The sequence below is a fragment of the Pelophylax lessonae genome (assembly GCF_965119305.1).
Source record: "Pelophylax lessonae genome assembly, chromosome: 12".
Taxonomy (NCBI): Eukaryota; Metazoa; Chordata; class Amphibia; order Anura; family Ranidae; genus Pelophylax; species Pelophylax lessonae.
In genome coordinates this window covers 95,594,149-95,614,891 of record NC_138779.1, presented here as the reverse complement: position 1 = coordinate 95,614,891, position 20,743 = coordinate 95,594,149, and the positions used below count along the sequence as shown (strand labels likewise).

Sequence of the window (20,743 nt, the reverse complement as noted above, 5' to 3'; positions counted from 1 at the left end):
TCTCCATAGGTCTCAGTACAGCTTCCACATCAGTAAGCCTCCTCTCTGCAGCATGAGTCCTGTCCCTCACTTTTGCCAAATCTTGTTTGAGAAACGAGAATTCAACCTTGAGGCCATCAATATGTTCAGTAAGGGAGGACCTGCAGAACTGTATGGCCTCCATGATCTGGGATAAGGATGGTTCCACGGGGGCCGAGGGGGGGGAACCCGGCAGCCCTGCACTCACCGACTCCACGTGTCTGTCCAGCGATCGTCCCCTCTGCCTCAATCCCTTCCTGGGAGGCATAGGAGCGGGTACAGGAGCCACCGGGTCGTCCCAGACATCCCTGCCAGGGCTCGCATCGTCCCGCGCCAGCAGCGCCTCCCCCGCCTGATGTCCGGCGCCATCTTGGGCTCCCCATGCAAACCGAGCCAGCCTGTCCCCCGGGGTCGCTGGAGGTACCTTCCCGTATTTCACCATCACAGGAGTCACCCCACCGATTCCAGGGATCCCTCCCGAGCAGCCAACAGCAAATGAAGCCGAGTTTGTGCACAGGATAACGGCAGGATCACAGGCACGTAGACGGAGCTCTCCCCCTGCACGTCCTCACATACTGGCCGCTGGCTCCGCCCCCGATAGGGGACTTTAAAGGTATTCTGAACCCTAGGCTGGATAAACATCCCCCAACCTCCCTGGATCCCTCCATTAGGGGCACTACCTTGTCCCACTTTATTACTTAATTGGGATGGGTGGATCTATGGCGGCTGAAATACCCAGATACCCTCCATTTCCTGCTTCTCTAAAACACATGCCTCACTTTCCCGCATTGATCTCTGTCAAGATACAGCATCTGCTCTCCCTTAGTGTCTAAATACAGTATGACTGTAGGGGGGTGTCTGTTTATTCCCCTTTCGTATTGTGGCTATAGGCTAAAATTCACAATATCTTGCCGAAGTCCTCGTAGCACCTGAATACGTTAGGGCGGAAACTGCTCACACCTTGCAATACCACTGAACAAAATATAGAAAGATTTCTTTTCACAACAATGCTCCATATAAGGATGGGCATTTTAGATGGGACGCTTTTAAGTGTTATCCAAGGGGTTTCTTTATATTGGCTATAAATGCTATCAAAACTGGCACTAAAGAACATGAATTGAAACTGACTCATCACATCTCACAGAGCCCCTGAAAGCCTGAGCCAGCCGCTCCGGCCCCCTCCCCAGCCCAGTACTCCAGCGAGCACTGGAGGGGCAGAGCAGGGAGCCAGAGACTGACAGTCACAGCTCTGCTCAGAGTGGAGGGGAAAACTGAGCGATCAGTGGTGTTTGATCACTCAGATGCTGCATCCACCTAGGTGAGCATAAATCGTTATTATTATTTTCAAAAGCCGTACTTCTCTTTTAACACCTCAAAGTGGTTGTAAATCCTAGACATGAAATATGAACAAAGCATATTCCTCTATAGTGTGTACTTATCTCAATCCAGAGGACTAAATGTAATTTTTGTTTGCTGCTTTGTACCTCTGCTATCAGCAATGAATAGAATGATCATGAATCACTTCTGACAAGTTTTTCTGACACCAAGGTGATCTCTCTGTCAATTGCTCTGCCTGCTTGGTCTGTGTCAGATCTAATTACTTTTTAACTCTCACCCATAGAACACTAGACTTAGAGACCCAGGAATTGTGGGATGTGTAGTTCTGCACAAGGTTGCTCAACCTTTTTTCAGTCAAGGCACCCTTTAAAATTATGGACAGTCTCGAGGCACCCCATTCTAAAATGTAAAAAAAACTATTATAATAGTTTTACATAATACATCAACATCGACTGTAGGACACCCAATGTTAGAGGTGATTATTCTTCCAAATCCAAAACACTTTTGCACACTGGTACTTACTCGTATTCCTGTGTTTTTCTTCTTTATCGGTTTTTCTCCATCACCTAGCTAATGTGACCACAGCGCTGACAAAGAGGGGAAGAGGAGGGTAATTTGTTGTTAGGAATCCAGCGGCTAGAAGGTTGTAATGGTGCACAATAAAAACCAGTGGCTTTGTGTAACTAAAAGGCAAGCTTCATCCATCTGCTGGCTTGTATACAATTTTGGAGCAATTTTTAGGCATTTTGCCAAGGCTCACCTGAAGGAACCTCAAGGCACCCTGGTTGAAAAAGGTTGCACTAAGGTTATGTGTTAACCTGTGCAGTGCATGCAGCATACCTCATGTTTAACCACTTGCTGTGTGGCTCTCATTCTGGGACAACGTCACCTGACAGCGCCCATTAAACCAGCGATCATGCGCCCCCCTGGGACAGGGCTCAACCCTGATCTCAGCAAAGAGCCGCTCTTTACCAATGTGTTCAACTGTGTCCAATCACAGCCGATCACATGTAAACACTGAAGTGCCATTTATCGGATATATACAGTATCTCAGAAAAGTTAGTACACCCCTCACATTTTTGACAATATTTTGTTATATCTTTTCATGTGACAACACTGAAGATTTGACACTTTGCTACAATTTAAAGTAGTGAGTGTTCAGCTTGTATAACAGTGTATATTTGCTGTCCCCTCAAAATAACTCAATACACAGCCATTAATGTCTAAACCGCTGGCAACAAAAGTGAGTACACCCCTAAGTAAAAACATCCAAATTGGCCCAAAGTGTCAATATTTTGTGTAGCCACCATTGTTTTCCAGAACTGCCTTAACCCTCTTAGGCATGGAGTTCACCAGTTTCGCATGTTGCCACTGGAGTCCTCTTCGAATCCTCCATGATGACATCATGGAGTAGATGGATGTTAGAGACCTTGCGCTCTTCCACCTTCCATTTGAGGATGCCCCACAGATGCTCAATATGGTTTAGGTCTGGAGACATGCTTGGCCAGTCCATCACCTTTACCCTCAGCTTCTTTAACAAGGTGGTGGTCGTCTTGGAGGTTTGTTTGGGGTCGTTATAATGTTGGAATACTGCTCTTCGGATCAGTTTCCGAAGGGAGGAGATCATGCTCTGCTTCAGTATGTCACAGTAAATTTTGGCATTCATGGTTCCCTCAATGAATTGTAACTCCTCAGTGGCAGCAGCACTCATGCAGCCCCAGACCATGACACTCCCACCACCATGCTTGACTGTAGGCAAGGCACACTTTTCTTTGTACTCCTCACCTGGTTGCCGCCACAAATGCTTGACACCATCTGAACCAAATAAGTTTATCTTGGTCTCATCAGACCACGGGACAAAGTTCCAGCAATCCATTTCCTTAGTCTGCTTGTCTTCAGAAAACTGTTTACAGGCTTTGTTGTGTATTATCTTTAGAAGAGGCTTCCTTCTGGGACGACAGCCATGCAGACCAATTTGATGCAGTTTGCAGCGTATGGTCTGAGCACTGACAGGCTGACCCCCCACCCCTTCGACCTCTGCAGCAATGCTGGCAGCACTCTTAAGTCTATTTCCCAAAGACAACCTCTGGGATGGACGCTGAGCACGTGCACTCAACTTGTTTGATCGGCCATGGCAAGGCCAGTTCTGAGTGGAACCTGTCCTGTTAAACCTATGGTCTTGGCCACTGTGCTGCAGCTCAGTTTCAGGGTGTTGGCTCATTTCTTCTAGGCTAGGCCATCTTTATGTAGAGCAATAATTCTTTTTTTCAGATTCTCAGAGAGTTCTTTGCCATAAGGTGCCATGTTTAACCACTTGCCGACCGCTCACATTGAGCGCACTGCGGCAAAGTGGCTCGTTATCGTCCAGTGACGTAGACCTACGTCGCTGGACTCCTCCCCCACCAAAAGAAAGCTCTATTTATGGGGAAAAAAAGGACATAAATTTAATTTGGGTACAGCGTTGCATGACCGCGCAATTGTTCGTTAAAATAATGCAGTGCCAAATCGCAAAATATGGCCTGGTCAGGAAGGGGGTAAAATCTTCTGGTCTTAAAGTGGATAAAAATACGCTCATTGAGAATTTTTTTGTCAAAGACATGTAGCTAAATACATTTTGGCCTAAATATATGACAAAAATTTTATATATTGGATATTTTTTAACAGTCAAAGTAGAAAATGTCAATTTTTCGCAAACTTTTTGCTCTTTTTTTATTAATATCACAAAAAATAAAAAGCGAAGAGGTGATCAAATATCACCAAAAGAAAGCTCTGTTTATGGGAAAAAAAAAGAATTTCATTTGGGTACAGCATTGCATGACCGCGCAATTGTCAGTTAAAGTAGCGCAGTGCCAAGTTGAAAAAAGTGGCCTGGTCATTGAGCAAAATCTTCCTGAGCTAAAGTGGTTAAATACCACCAAAAGAAATCTGTATTTGTGGTAAGAGAGCCGGAGCATTGTGTATATAAGACAGCATTGTGATCCAGTGGGAGGGGGCAGAAAGCTGGAGCATTGTGTGTATAAGGCATACAAAATTCATATTAGTTTCTGCTGGATTCAAACTTGTGAGTTAGTGATCTGTGCGGCTCGTTTTCAGGTGCGTGGCACCGTGTGCTTCTGTGCAGCTCGTGCCCTGCAGGTGCATTTTGGAAAAAAGGTTGGGGACTTCTTGCCTTTCCCACAGGTACAGCCGCCTGTTCTATACCTGTTCTAGTGTTACAAATCATTAAAATTAAAATCATTAATTTGTTTGCCTCTTAGATTAGTACATCGTGTGTCACTGGAAAGTGGAAACAAACTTCTACCAGAATGAATTAAAGCAGACCTTTGTAATAAAGCAATAAAGCATACATGGATTGTTTATTTATTGTTAACTGTCCTATTTCTCTCCTCCTCAGCTGTTTGATGAAGACAATTGCACTGTGCTCTTTGCAGACAGAACGCTGACAATGGTTGGTATGTGGACTCTGCCCAGGGGAACTTTCAGCACCTTATAGAAGGCTTTTCATAGTCAGGAGAGTTAATACCCAGCTAAACTGAACCAGTGGACCTCACTGTCATAGAATGAGGGTCCTGGCTTTTGTTCAGGCTTGTGCATGGCATTGTAGTGATATAAGTTTCCAAAAAAATGTCAGTAGGATTATAGCCCATATTTAGACATACTTCCCTTGGTGTGCAAAGCTATGAGGTTTGCTTGGGTGTATATCAAAAGAATATATAAAAGAAAAGTCAGCAGTAGTCCTTCTACTTAGTGTACTGTAATGGCGCTTTTCCACTGCATGGAACCGAACGGTTCGGCTCGCTTTTGTGCTTTTCCACTGCTGGTATCGCATGGTATGGTGTAGGAACGGTTCAGTATGGTACGGCGGCGCTTTCCACTGCATGGAACCGAACGGTACGGCTCTCAAAAACAGTACCACCTCGATTGTGGTTCCAAGAGGTACCATACCCGGTACCATATCCCACAATCCTTTGCATGCAGTCACTACTAGCCACTGACTGGTCAGAGAATCGTTGTTATCCCACCCACTTAACTTTAGTACTACTTTATTGGAAAAGCAAACCATACTGTACCGTACCGAACCATTCCAACACCGTACCATTCGGTACCAGCAGTGGAACAGCAAACCGGGCCAAGCAGGGCCAAGCAGGGCCGAGTAGAGCCGAGCCGGTACTTGCAGTGGAAAAGTGCCATTAGTGGGCAGTCTGTAGAAGGTTGCAATTTAAGGTTTTCCACCCCAGGAAAAATGGTGTCAATGTAGCATTTTGGGAATCCCCCACCATCCCCCAGTTATCAGTTTTGACCCAAACTTGGACCTCAATAGAATACAGTAAAATAAAAGGCATACCTGACAATAAAGGCTTTCCAAAATGTATTTTGGAGCTTTATTTTGGTTCCTTGACCTACAGGTATTTTGGGCACTCCACAAATGGGCACTCCGCTATAATGCTTTTCATACAGCATGATTGGACACAGCAGGAGCCAGACCGCAGGAGGAGCGGGCTCGATTGCCCCTGGCCTCCCGCGATCTTCACTAGAATGACAGACGAGCCACCTGCCTATGTAAACAATGCACATCTGCCTCATCTGTCAGAGAGGCAGGAAAAGATCGTGTGATTCAGCTAAGATGAATCACCAATCTCTATCTGCCTCTGTCCAACCCATCCCCCCACACAGTTAGTAAGCACAAAAGGGAACACATTTAACCCCTTTATCACCCCCAGTGTTAAACCCTTCCCTGCTAGTGTCATTTATACAGTAACAGTGTATATTATTTAGCACTGATTACTGTGTTAATGTCACTGGTCCCCAAAAAGTGTCAAAAATGTCAGTTAGTGGTCTGATCTGTCCGCCGCAATGTTGCAGTCCCGATAAAAATCGCTGATCGCTGCCATTACTAATAAAAAAATGTAAATAAATAAAAAGTCCAAAAATCTATCCTGTGGTTTGCAAACGCTATAACTTTTGCGCAAACCAATTAATATATGCTTTTTAGGATTTTCTTTAGCAAAAATATTTAGCAGAATACAAATTGGCCTAAACTGATAAAAAATTAGGTTTTTTAAAACAAAATGTATTGGGAATGTTTTAGGTTTGATCAAATACCACCAAAAGAAAGCTCTATTTTTGGGAAAAAATACAATTTGTTTTGGGGTACAGCATCGCACGACCACGCAATTGTCAGTTAAAACAACGCAGTGCAGAATCGCAAAATTGGCCTGGTCATTAAGGGGGTAAAACCTTCCGGAGCTGAAGTGGTTAAAATACATCCAATAAAAAAATGTAAGAAAAAAATCGAAATTTCTTCATCAATTTAGGCCAATATGTATTCTGCCTAATCAGTGTATATTGATTGGTTTGCGCAAACTTTATGGCGTCTACAAACTATGGAATTTTTTTTTTCTAATGTAGCACTGCCCCCTTGAGGGATGCTGGATTTTTCACCTTTTCGGGTTCCTCTGGGTTACCGGTAGCAACTGCATGCAGAATCTTAACACTTTACTTTCCGACTCAGTCAATGAACGGTCTAGGGGTTGTTGGGGATGGGAGAAGGGATGAGTGGGATACTCCAGAACTTGAACTATTCACAATGCTGAGGACTTCTATCTGAGGATGCAGCAAGGCCACAGCTTCACCTTGCCACTAGATTAATCTGAGGTAAAGTTCCTGAATAAACACTTGCTCAGCAGTTATCCTCAGGGTACTCGCTTAGCACCCCCTTTCACTCCACCAGCTGACACCTGTTCTCAGTTGGTGACCATACACCAACTGCTGCAGAAGAGGAGGCAGCCGCCATCCTCTGCTCACCAGCCAAAGACCCCGAGCACATGTGCTCCTGGCTTTTATACCACATCCCACAATGCACCGAGACGACCAGTCTGTGTCAATCACTGGGGCTGTATAAAAGCCTGTGTACCCATTGGTCAGGCTTCCTCCACTATCCAATGTGCCTCCCCATTGAAGCAGTGGGGACGCTCCCCCAGACCAGATGAATCACACACTGAGCACATTGAGCAGACCTAACTCACAGATCCTGCTCTCTGTTAAGCAGAGATTAATATAGAATTTACCTGCTGCTCCTCTGACAGACAAAGCCAAAACTATACTCACTCTCTTGCACCTACCTAGGAGGGTGCTACACTAGTAATGGTGGTGGTCAGCAACTTAAAGCCGTACTGCGACATTGCGGCAGACAAATCAGACACTAAGTGGCAATTCTGACACTTTTTTGGAGAACTAGTGACACCAATACAGTGATCATTGCTAAAAATATGCACTGTCACTGTACTAATGACACTGGCCGGGTTAACATCAGGAGTGATCAAAGGATTAAATGTGTTCCTAGGGAGTGCTTACTAACTGTGGGGGAGGTACTTGTACTGTGAGAAGGCATGGATCCATGTTCCTGCTTAGCAGAAACACAGGACTATTACCTTTCCTTCTCACAGAACAGAGATCTGCCTTGTTTACATAGGCAGACTGCAGTTCTGCTTCTCTCAGGAATGATCGGCAGGACATCGAGTCCGACAGACCCACTTATTGGCTCCTGCTGTGCTTGGACACATGTGCTTAGACACTTGGACACGCGTGCGCACCCCAGACCCAGAAGTGCACAGTCACGTACAGGTACATGTTTCTGCACAGGAGAGCCACCTTGCTGCCGTATATATATATATATATATATATATATATATATATATATATATATATATATATATATATACAGTATAAGGTCGGCAAGCAGTTAAATACCACCAAAAGAAAGCGCTATTTGTCTAAAAAAAATGATACAAAGTTTATTTGGGTACAGTGTTTGTCATTCAAAGTGTGACAGCACTGAAATCTGAAGAATGACCTGGGATGGAAGGGGGTGAAACAGTCCAGTCTTGAAGTGGTTAAAGGGGGGGGGGGTTATGTGAGGTATGATTTGTACCCCCTGGTGGAGGTCTGTTTTAAGCCATGATGCCCTTCAATAAACTGATTCTGTTACACATCCTAGTTGTATCCTCTGACTTTACCAGAATCACCTCGTAGTATAACTGTTTTGTTGGTGTCAGGTAATCGGGTTATTATTGTTTTTTTTTCTTGGTGTCTTGTGGTTCTGTCTAATTAGTCCATATTTTGCCAAAATTTTTTTCGGCAGCCTCTGACTGTATAGGTTAAAGTATATTTAAAGCCAACACAATTCTTTTTAGTTTTGGATAGAGTAGGAATATTGATAAAACCCCACCACTTATTTTTAAAGTGTTGTTGAGAAAAAAAAAAAAACATTCCCCTCCGGGTGATCTCTGTACATTACAAGGATTATAACAACTTTTGTTGCAGATTCCTATCTTTTGTTATTCTGAAGAAATCACTGTTTGTTCCTCTGTGCCACTGTGATGAATGGGTCTAATGGGAGTGGTTTCATAATTATCAATCAGCTGTGGCAGCTGCAGAGCACTAATGAAGAAATCTGCTTGGCCTGCATCCCTTTAGACGTGTTCCTATTCGGAGTATATCACCAAAATCAGCATTTTTGTTGCAGGGGATACCAGAAATCTGACTTGTATCTTAGGCAGACTTCTGGGAAAATTGGTGAGCCAATCACACACGCAGGAAATGATGTTTCTGGGGTGTGGTCAGTACACATTCTGTGTATAGTACAACTCCAGGTAGCCATATTGCATTGCATTTTCAGAAAATTACAGTGGCTGCCGATTGAAAAGGACAGGTCATTTTAAAATAATATTCAATTACAATATGACTTGTGTCAGAATTGTATACGCTATATTGTTTTTTCTTTATTTGCTATTTTTTTCCCCACGAAAGTGGAGTTACCCTTTAAATTTGTGTGTCGCTGAGAAGATTTTCCTCCCCTTTCTGTCCTTTAGACCCCATAGTAAGTGAGAGGAAATATTTCCAAATAAAAGTAAGGGAAAATCTAAAAGAGATTTTCCTTGAGTCCTTGAGACAGTGGCTACTGGCACAAAAGAGAGGGGGAAGTAAGGATATAAAAAGCAATAAATCCTGACATAGGTTCTAACATTTTAAGTAAATGCAAAAAAATAAAAAATAAATAAAATAAAAAGCTGCTGTATATCAGCCACAAAAATTCGAATGTAATATTTAATCACATAACGACCGCCCACCGCAGCTTTACTTCTGCAGGTAGCCGCTCCTGGGCAAAGCGACATTATACTACGTCGCTCGCTCAGGAGACTTTAGGGGGCAAGCGCGCGCTGCCGGCGGCGTGCTCCCGCCCCTGCTCGTTAGCTGGGGTGCCAGTGTGTGTGACCGGCGAGTCCGATGGCCGCCGGCCACTAACAATCTCCCGCAGCTGAGAGAGAAGGACAGACGGCTGATGTAAACACAGCCGTCTGTCATTCTCCCTGAAGTGATCACAGAGGCTATGTGATCCTGCTATATAGGATTGCATGTCTCTGTGATTACTTCACAAGCCACGCCCCCTGACAGTTAAAATCACACCCCAAGGGACACATTTAACCCCTTGATCACACATACTGTTAACCCATTCCCTGCCACTGTCATTTTTACAGTAACAGTACATATTTTTAGCACTGATTACTGTAGTAATGTCAATGGTCCCCCCAAAAGTGTCAAAAATTTCAGTTAGGGGTCCGATCTGTCCGCCGCAATGTTGCAGTCCCACAAAAAAAATCGCAGATCTCCGCCATTACTAGTAAAATAAAAAACAATAAAAATGACAGAAATCTTTCCCGTAGTTAGTAAACGCAATAACTTTTGCCGAAAACCAATCAAAATACGCTTATTGCAATTTTTTTACCAAAAATATGTAGCAGAAAACAAATTGGCCTAAAATGTTAAAAAATTTTGATTTTTACATTTTTTTTTTGAGAATTTCATATAAAAGAATGTGGAAAATATTGTAATTTTTTCAAAATTGTCGCTCTTTTTTTGTTTATAGCAAAAAAAATAAAAATTGCACAGGTGATCAAATACCACCAAAAGAAAGCTCTATTTATGGGGAAAAAAAAAGGACGGTCAATTTCGTTTGGGTACAGAGTCGCACGACAGCGCAATTGTCCGTTAAAGTAACGCAGTGCCGAATCGCAAAAATAGGGCCTGGTCATTGAGCAGCCAAATCCTTCGGGGCTAAAGTGGTTCATTTCATTTTATCAGCAAATAATATACTAGGATGCAGCAATATAACAAATGGAAGCAAAATGCATTTTAAAAAGTTTATTTGTTAATGACAAAGAGACAGACGTGGTATGTAAATGTAATTTGAAAAAGGTGAGTTTCTTTTGTAATAATGATCACTAAATACTAAAATGGTAAAAACACCTCCACGAAGGGGTACTGGGTCCTGCAGAATGATGTTGTCTGATCCATCTTCTGACCTGAGATAAACATACAACAAAGTAAAAAGGTTACTCTTTATTTATGCAATGCTGACATATTATACAGTTACTTAAGATGATTTCCTAAAAAAGAGATCCAAAGTACCGTAATTTACAATGTGTACCCTTCCTACTTCAAGGAAGTTGTTCTAAATCTGTGCATAAACTAACTGCAGACAGCTAAGAGAAGTAGAAGGTCATGCACAGCTCCTAGTTTTCTTTTTAAAGCGGTAGCAAACCGCATAGAAAAAAAAAAAGGCAGTTTAAGTCATGATGTACTAGTATGGTACTCCTACCCAAGATACTCTACATACTCAGGCACTCTCCGGTATATCTCCCTTTAAAAAATTGTATGCAGATAGAATCCCTCCTCAAACCGTTTGTTTGGGGTTCCAACAGGCATAAGTTATCCTGGAGAAAACTTAAGAACACCATGGATTTGGGCGGGTTGCACTTCCTGATTTTAACCTGTATTACTTGGGATTTTAACCTTTATTACTTGGCACCCCAGCTCTCACAACTCTTCCAAATTGACAAAACTGACAGGACGTGGTTTTGAGCCCTCTCATGCCCCTCCTGGGCGCACTACTCCTTGGATCCGCACTCAGTTATTGCGAGCGGGCTCCGGGAGGCTGAGGCGTGGGGTAATAGCAAGTAATTTCTATACCACTACAGGGGTGTCTGCGGTGTGGTGTCCGATAAACGTACTCTCCCCCAGTTCCATGACTTCACCCCCCTATGGCATAACACCATACTCTCTGAGTTATGCTCCATACCTGATGCACATGTTTGGGTTAATTTTGGAATCCAATATCTCTCCCACATACTGGCGCATGGGGAACTTAAGCCTTTTGACACACTAAAGATTCCGTTACCTGCAGGTCCGCCACGCCTTTCAAGCGCAATTTGCACAGGCAGCTCCAAGACTTGAACCTGTCCCGATACTGGAGATTGTTAGGGGCTCTGACCCTAAACACCTCATCTCCATATTTTATAACATGCTTCATCTTCCTACCGCCATGACGGGGGGGGGGGGGGGCGTACGTCCCCAAAGTGAGGTGGGAGGGCGACATGGGCACATTGGAGGATGAGGAATGGAGCGATGCCCTGGATGCTTGCAAAATGGTCTCTCCCAAATTGTCTGATCGCCTTACTCAATTGTATATCCTACACTGTTCTTACCTCACACCACTTACGCTTGCCAAATATAGGAGGGATATGTGTACTTTATGCCCCTATGTGTAGACTGGACCAGGGAACATTCTATAATTTGCTCTGTAGTTGCCTGAATGTTCAAGGATACTGGGAAAAAATTGTAAGATTCCTGCATGACACCATGGGCTCCCCCCTGACACTACTCCCGAGACCATGTCTTCTGGGGATAATCCCAGACACGAGTTTGGATAAATTCACCGCACTTTTCCTGCAGGAGACTTTATTCACGGCTAGAAAACTACTCGCAAGACAATGGATGCGTGATAAACCCCCACATTTAGTGACTGGTTGAAGGAGATAAATAACACTATACCATATAAGAGACTTATCTACACCCACAGAGGTTGTCCCTCTAAATTTAACAAAATATGGGATAGATGGCTTCAAGACCCGGAGAGGTGTGCTTAAAAAGGTTATATACATCGCTGTTATTCTATTTATGTTACACTGTCTATGAACAATGATCTCCCCCCGAGGGTCAATAATGCACATTACTTTTTACTGCCCAAGCTCTGCTTTCACTAAAACATCTTGTATTTCCCATACGAATTCCACTCAGGCCACCTAATCCCGAAAGGTTTTCTTTGTATGCGATGAATGTTCATTGTTTACCTGTTTACTGTACACTTCATTGTATTCACAATTTGTTTAATTTTCAATAAAGAAACTGTTTGATTCATAATGTACTAGTATGCATCGCATACTAGCACATTATGACAGACTCATCTGAAAACAAAGCCCTCCAGCGGCGCACTGTCACAGCTGAAGGTGCTTCCATCTTCACCCAGTCTTCCTTCCAGGTTTGCAGACTTTGACGATCTGAATGGCCGAGCCGACGATTACATCACTCTCGCACATATGCGTGGGAGGCGTTTATGGCACAACTCTGAAGGAACGGCATGGGTATGCTGTTCCTTCAAAGTGCATGCACCAGTGACGTCTCAGGCTGCATCTAAAGTAAATATCTCCTAAACGGTGCACATTTAGGAGATATTCACTGTATCTGTAGGTAAGCCTTATTATAGGCTTACCTATACAGTAAGTAAAAATCATACATGGGAGTTTACTCCCACTTTAATGTTTTTTCTTGTATATATTTTTCATATAGGCGTGTTGTTTTTCAAAAAATATATTGGTGTTGTGTTGAAGGCTGTTTGATATGCAGAAATGAAAAATAATCAGTGTGTTCTACGTACAAACACCTCAGATGACCCATTTGCCTTAGTTTATCAGATCTTCATACTCCTGGCATGTACAAGTTGCAAATCATTAAACCATGAACAAAGTTCCCCTTGGGGTGGGACTTTGAAGGCACTAAATACTAAATAATGTAAATAAAAATCAGTTTTATTTTAATTGGCATAAAAACACCAATTCTATATGAACATGGAATACATATACATATTACACCAATATTATTTGGAGAAAAAGGATTGACGTCCTGCTGTAACGCTCCTGCGTTTTATGTATGATGTGGATTTTCAGCTGCAGAAATATTCCACTTCAGTAGTCATGTAGAGAAATGCTGAGACACCAATCCCAACTCCCAATGACTCATCATGTGTGGATGATCTCAATTCAGCAAGTAAATACATACACTCAGTAAGATGTTTCCTAGAGTGACTTATGTATATAGTAACACAGTGATGATAGGCTGAAGAGACAGATTGGGTAGAGATGGTAGATGACAGACACTTGAAAGGAAATGTTCTTGAAAGTAAGGTAGTAGCAGATGGGATGCAGATAGGTTTAGCAATCATGTATGGTAGCAGATGACAGAGTAGCAGGTGGACATACAAGAGAGATCAACCCAGTGCAAGAACAGGTGGTAGTAGGTTCAAGAGCTAGCAATCTTAGATAATGCAGATGTAGTAATAGTCCTTAGTATGCAGAGCTAGATAGTGTAAGCTTTAGTATGAAGGTTATAGAGGTTTCCCCTGTGGGGTACTTATCACTAATAGCAATGTAGCAGAGGAGAGGTTCGGCAAGAGCAGATGATCCGGTAGTGGGATACAGGGATCAGCGCAGCGTGGTTCCGACAGCGAGGTATGCTTGCAAGCATGAGAGCTTCAAGACAGGTTAGCATCAAGGCACAAAGCAGTTTGAACGAACACATGTGAGTGAGAGCTGGCGATCTAAATAGCCATCCAGTCCGGCGCTCAGTGATGACAGCATCAGTCTTAAAGGTGTATGCGCACCTTACCAAAAGAGAATGGTGGGGCGCATACACTTATGAAAGAGTAATTAGGGTACCCAAAGGTACCAGAACATTACACCTGCATACAACGTGCTTTGGGGCCTTCACAGCTCCTTCTTCAGGTTGTGGTTGGCATCAACTTATACCTTCAAACCTCAGGAGAAACAGGTCGCATTATATGCTCACTGATAGTAGAACCTGTCTGTCAGGCCTCAGTAGCCAAGAATCACACTGGTCGGGCTAAGTATTGCTTACTAACCATATCTACCTCACAGCCTTGGATAAACATTGGGTACTAATCATATCCTTAGGCAAAGTGGCAGCTCTCCTGATATCTTGTTTTTAAATGCCGACATGGCAATGCCATATACACCAATGGAATCTATAAGGTTGATGCCAACCGCATCACTAAAGAAGGAGCTGTGAAAGCCCCGAAACGCGTTGGGTGGAGGACATCAATCCTTTTTCGCCTATTAATATTGGTGTAATATGTGCAGTATATGTATTCCAAGTTCAACCATGTCCATATAGCATTGGTGTTTTTATGTTAATTTAAATAAAACTGATTTTTATTCACATTATTTAATATTTAAAAGTCCCACCCCAAGGGGAACTTTGTTCATGGTTTATATATTAGGGATGTGGCACATTTAGGGAGGTACCTCACTGACTTTCTCTAACAGTTGCAAATCATTAGGTCAATTGTGGTATCTCCAGAAGGGGTCCAGCAAATAGGAGCCAAACTGAAGAAACCAGTAATGACCATTTTTTTAGACTAATAGACAAGGAATTGTCAAACAAATGGTGTAGGAGGCTGGTCACTGTCCTGGGAAATACGATCAAAGCAAAAAAACAAAAACTAGGAAAAAAATTTAATTTGGTAGGGAGCAGCGATATTAATAATGCTTAAAAAGAAATATTAAACATGCAAATTTTCTTTAAATAACATGCCTGAGGGATTACCTTAACCTGCTTGTGAACTGACGCAGCTGTATAATGAGTACAACCCACTATAACAAAACTGAAATTTACAGAGAAAAAAAATGTTTAAAGAATATGTAAACCCAACACTTCATATTCCTGATTTGTGCCTGCTGTACCATGAACTTGTATGAAAAAGTATCCTGTTCTCTTTGTATTTCTTCCTTTGTGTGAGATCCCTGGTGTTCCGGCCAGTCCCTATTCTTTCCTATTGAAAATTGATCACACTAGGCATGAGAGCACAGCGTGGCCAGTTTTACTAGCTGTGCTGGGAACTCAGTCTGCTGTCCTCCAATAATCAGACTTGATCTGACACGCCTCCTCTGCACAGCCATTCACTGGGATGATTAGTGTGCTGCTGTTTCTCCTTCCCTAGCTCCTATGCAGCTGAGAACAGAAGGTATGTGATCACTTAGGCTCCATTCACACTGGGCATTCTGAATTGCGGGCGGAATCTACACAATTCTGCCTGCGACTCAGAATCGAGGCAAAACGTGCAACACATTTGCGATGCCATTATTTCTCAGTGGCACCCCAAACACGGTGCAATTTTTCAATGATTGTCCCACAAAATATTGTGGCAAAATAAATTGCACAAACAAAATCTCGGAAATTCTTTTAGGCAACACGCGAACTGTCGTGCGACAACCGCCAGAGGTTTGTAACACCCTGTAAGTTCCGGTGCGCGCGCGTCATTCCCTTCTAAACAGCTTCTGGGCATGCCCAGAAGCTGTGGAGGGATGACGCGCGTGCACCGGAAGTGACGGCGGGGCCGGTGCATTGCATTGTGGGACCGAAAAAGACGGAAGAGGACGCAGAAGAGGATCGCGCTGGCTTCAAGCTGCCCACACCTGAGATGGCAGCGCTGGACAATACTTTTTCAAGGTAAGTATTTCTCCTAAAAGGTAAGTGCAATAGGGACAGATCAGAGGCTAGCCATTGTGGAATGTACTAGCCCTGACTGTCGCGGGGGTATTTTTATTAAAAAAGTATTCCCAGGGTGGAACTCCGCTTTAAGTCGTTACCTCCTTCGGACGATAGCACGCCCACACTTCTTTCTTTTCTTTACACATGCCGGCTTTTCTCTGTATTCATGTGAGTGAGTTTTTACCAAAAAACTTTTACGATTGTTGAGAAGTACTACACCATTGGGCCTTCTTATTTATTCTGACTACTTACACTTTCCAAAAAGACATGAAGATGAAATTACAGTTGCCCAAGGTATGGCTATTTTATGGGGGATTGTACACAATCAACCTATGGCACATGTGCACTCTGTTAACTGTCAGTATAAATGATAAAGCAAAATGTAATAGAGAAATGGAATACAGTAATGGAGCTGTAAGTCATTTTTTGATAGCTGAAATTCTGTATTAAGAGGCCATTATATGCAATAAAATCTGATAAGAGCAGAACAATGTAGGAATGTGGAGGATCCTGCCATGGATTTGAAGTTAGGCCATGGGCAGCTGTGGCTGTTACCATGTACAGGCCTGCACCATCCTGGGGACCAATTAATTTTGCTACCCACTGTTTGATTTTGCCATGAACTGTTTTACTTGTGATGGTACCTTTTTATGACTGCACAGCACCAGAGGATTCAAATTTCTTTTTCCTGCCCTGCATTCCGCTTAGGGCATCAACATTTTTTCTCCAGTCACCAACTTCCAATTTATCCTATGTGGCACAGGAAAACACAGATATAAGTTCTTAATAAAACATAATAAGTACAGATAACAGGACAGGTAACGGTTCACATCCACCCTTATCCACATTTTTTTTAGGTATGTATTTTAACATTTGTTATAACGCGTTTACATTATTGGTTTGGGTAACACAGTATGAAAATTCACAGAAAAATAGACAAGCCACATTTTTCAAGCTTGACACACTGCAGAGATCTGAACATGCCTTATTGAATAACACGTGAATAGGGCCTTACAGTTGATACTTTGGTTGTGATTCCTAACAACATAACATTTTTGTTATAGCTTTCAATATTTGTTAAATATATAGTAATTTTTTGGGGAAAAAAAGCAAAAACAAACTTAAGTCCCTAAATCTTTTTCACCCTATAACCCCCTAAAATCCCAGGGAGTACAGGGCGGGCTGGACAAAAAGGTAGGTATTGTTGCTCATCCTTGGAAACCGACCAGAGTTCTGTTCAGTTATCACAAGAAACCCATAGCTCTCCCAAATCAGAACACTATGTAGCAACGGTAAACATGACAACACTATACCACACGCACACACTAATAACTAAACTGTCACAACCCACAAAAACAGGCTTGTGGGTAAACATGCTCTTGAACTCTCTGGTCAGTACATTCTGCTCTTAGGGCTCCTATAGACTGTCAGTTGGGGGGGCAACAAAAACACATGGTTGAGCCACATTTTTGTCTCCCCCTACTGCGCCCCCCCCCCCCTTAAAGTGTTACTAAACCCACAACAGTAAAAACATTTTATATATGCAGTAAAAATGCTTGTTATACTCACTGTGGAAACCAAGGGGTTATTCGTCTGCATTGTGTAAAAAGGCTGTTTGATCCTATATGTACAGTTCCTCCTCTTCTTCCACTGACTCCAAAACAGGTCCGGATAAGACCGAGTAAATGGAGGCAGGCTACACATGCTCAGTTTGGTGTGTATTGCTAGAGAGTTTTTTTTTTTTTTACACTGAAGAGGAGCTGTGCTAAAGGGGAATCTATTCTGCGGCAAATCTTTATTGGGGGCTGTACTATGGAGAAGAGCTCTGAACTGGGGAGCACAATACTTAGGGTAGGAGATGCATTAAAGCAGATGTGGAATATGTAGTAATGGGGAGCTGTACTGGGAGAGATTTTTTTTAATGAAAAGGGGGAATGTATACTCAGGAGGAGCTGTATTAAGGGGGGACCTGTTCTGGGGTAGATCTGTACTAAAGGGGAAACTGTATTGAGGGGCTGTACTATGAGAAAGGGATCTGTACTGGGGAAACTATACTAAAGGGGGTAGAGATCTGCACTGGGGGGGGAGATGTAGTAAGAAGTTATCTGTACTGAGTGGGAAGATCTGTACTGGCGGGAGCTTTACTAAGGGGAGGGGGTAGAAATATTAACGGGTGAGATCTGTACAGGAGAAGCTGTACTAGAAGGGAGATTTGTAGTAGGGAGGAAGATTTAAACGTATTTGTTGAGGGATTTTAATGTTCAGAATAGGATAAATAGGAGGAAGGAATGTTTATGACCTAGAGAGAGGCAAACTGTAACAGATGTCCCCCACTCTTAGAATTGAGAGTGTGTTCTCATTGGTAAATGGGCTGTGTAGAAGACTTGGTAGGCTGTGTGGGCCTAGTCTTCCACAAAAAAAAGCCTTTGATAATCCTCAGGCTGATCTATGCTTTCTGCCCAGTGCAAATTCTACCTCATCTGTTCCACAAGATAAGGTAAAAGAAGAAGATGGTGATTTTCACTGAATCAAACTGGCCCAGAAAAACCTTGTACACAGACATACTAGGACATGGTCTCTAGCCTCTTCCCAACAGGCCAGACCTGCATCAGGGCACTCTGCCCCATCCTGATTCACAAACTCTGGCTTTAACAGTATGGCTGTTAAAAACCCAGGTCTTGGAAAACAGAAGAGTCTAAAAAGCTCTCATTTCTACCTTGCAATAAGCAAGAAAAGCCACTACCAGAAATTTCTACTATTGAACCTGGAAATTCTGGTGTGAACACAGGCACTTCAATCCCACTTCAAAAGGAACTTCCTAAAATTAGGTCTTGACCAAAACTTGGCATTAAGAACTCTGTCCATTCTGTTTAAAAAAAAAACCTATGGCTTTGCTCACCTTTTTTAAAACTTTTATTGAGGTGTAGCTCATGTCAAATGCCCTTGAAGCACCCATTACTTTGACATATTAAGTCCCCATTCACACTAGCGGGAATTGTCAGGCGACTTGGTCGCCTGACAAGTCGCGGTGGGTCGCCTGCCATTGATTAGCACAGGACCCGTTCTAATAGGAGCGACACAAGTCGCTCCGACTTAGAAAAAGGGTCCTGTACTACTTTGGGGCGACCTGGAGGCGACCTGCATTGACTTCAATGATATGCGACTTCACAGGTTGCCCCAGCAAGTAGCGTCGCCCCTGTCTGAACGGGGTCTTAGACATCATGATGCCAAAGGCATAAAGAATGATGTACTCTTTTGTAAACTTCTGAAAGTCTGTTAAACTGTACAGCTTATCCAACAAAAGAAAGATGTGGCCTCCGCAACTCTTCAATTTACAGATTTGCTAGATGCATCCTCAAATATCAAGAGATGGCAATGCAAGGAAAATGTGCAAATTAAATAACTACAATTTGTACATTGTTGACATTTCTAATGGCAATACCTGCCTTATGGAAAATGTAACAACAAATACACAGTCATACAACCCTTACCTTATCTGTATCATCTTTTTTGACTTGCTTGACTTGTTTGAGGTTGGCCCTTAGATCCATGGCTGCCTTGTGTTTTGTGCCCAGAAGTGCTCGCATCATGGCATCTGCAGACAAGCGTACCCTCCTCAGTGGTGGGCGTTTGAACTTCCCTCGGAGGTCTAAAATCTTCCGATTTAAATCCTCCTTCTGTACAATAAAAAGACAAAATTATTTGAGATTAGAACTTTAAGTTTCTTTTTACTTAAAAAGACTTGCTAATTTAGGGCAAAATAAGAATACCCTCTTATAGTTCATCCCTCACCAATCCATTCTCCCTCACCGGTCCCTGCTGCTAGCATACACCCTAAGTAAGCTCCAGTGTTGGACCATGCTACAATGATGGATGATGCTACTGCCACCCCCTAAACCCCCCCCCCCCCCCCACAAGATCACCACCATGTAACAGAGTTTAGGCCTGCGATGGGTTGTTCAGGCCCAAGCACTGTCACATGGAAGAGGTCGCATGTTTTCCCATACCAAGAATTCCTGTTCTTTTTAGAGCATCAGTGTGAAGGCTGTGATGGAGCAAAGTAGGGGCATGAAAGCTTGGATGGGTGAGCATGTTGGCAGGTGTTAATGTGGGCATTGTGTTTGTGCGTAATGTGAACTAATGCCCAGTACCTATGGGGTTAATTGCTTGCATTGGTATGTTGGCATGAGGCAATGTAGCTTACCATTGTGAGGATATATAGGGGAGTGTTCCCTGGGGCGTAGTGTTTGTACTGATTGTTCGTGGAGGAGGGACCTTTAGTCAGGAAATGTTAAGAGCCAGTTTATGTGTGGGAAGTGTGTTAGCTAAAAGATACTTGCACCATTGTACTGCCTCACTATTTTACAGCCTTACCATTGTAAAGTCTTGCCATTGCACAGCCTATACCATTGCCACAGTTAAATCCTTGAATAGCAGTCAAGCTACCAAAAAAGGGGATTGTCATTGTTAGCTATGGAGAAGTTTGGTGACTTATGTTCAACTAATGGGTTCATTGATAAATCTTCCATTGAATGGAGATGACTGCGTAAATTATACCTCCTACACAGCACAATGTAACATTTTGGACCAACATTGTGAACTACACTCAGTATATAAAGACAGCGGTTATTGCTAGCGGCTATAGCAGCCACTAGCGATAATCGTAAGTGAATCCAGCAGGCTGGTTGTACCCAAGTTGATCGAT

At 42.9% G+C, this 20,743-nt stretch overlaps 1 protein-coding gene across 1 annotated transcript in view; it reads right to left on the bottom strand.

Moving 5' to 3' along the window:
- Positions 1 to 10,681: 10,681 nt before the first annotated feature.
- The window catches only part of TNNI3 (troponin I3, cardiac type), a 54,076-nt gene continuing 44,014 nt past the window's right edge, over positions 10,682 to 20,743 (bottom strand). The window contains exons 5-7 of the mRNA XM_082274155.1: positions 19,530 to 19,715; positions 16,671 to 16,788; positions 10,682 to 10,718 (exon numbers count right to left, since the gene is read on the bottom strand). Of these exons, the coding sequence (XP_082130281.1) occupies positions 16,687 to 16,788; positions 19,530 to 19,715 (288 nt within the window). The 3' untranslated portion in view covers positions 10,682 to 10,718; positions 16,671 to 16,686. The remainder of the gene's footprint in view (positions 10,719 to 16,670; positions 16,789 to 19,529; positions 19,716 to 20,743) is intronic.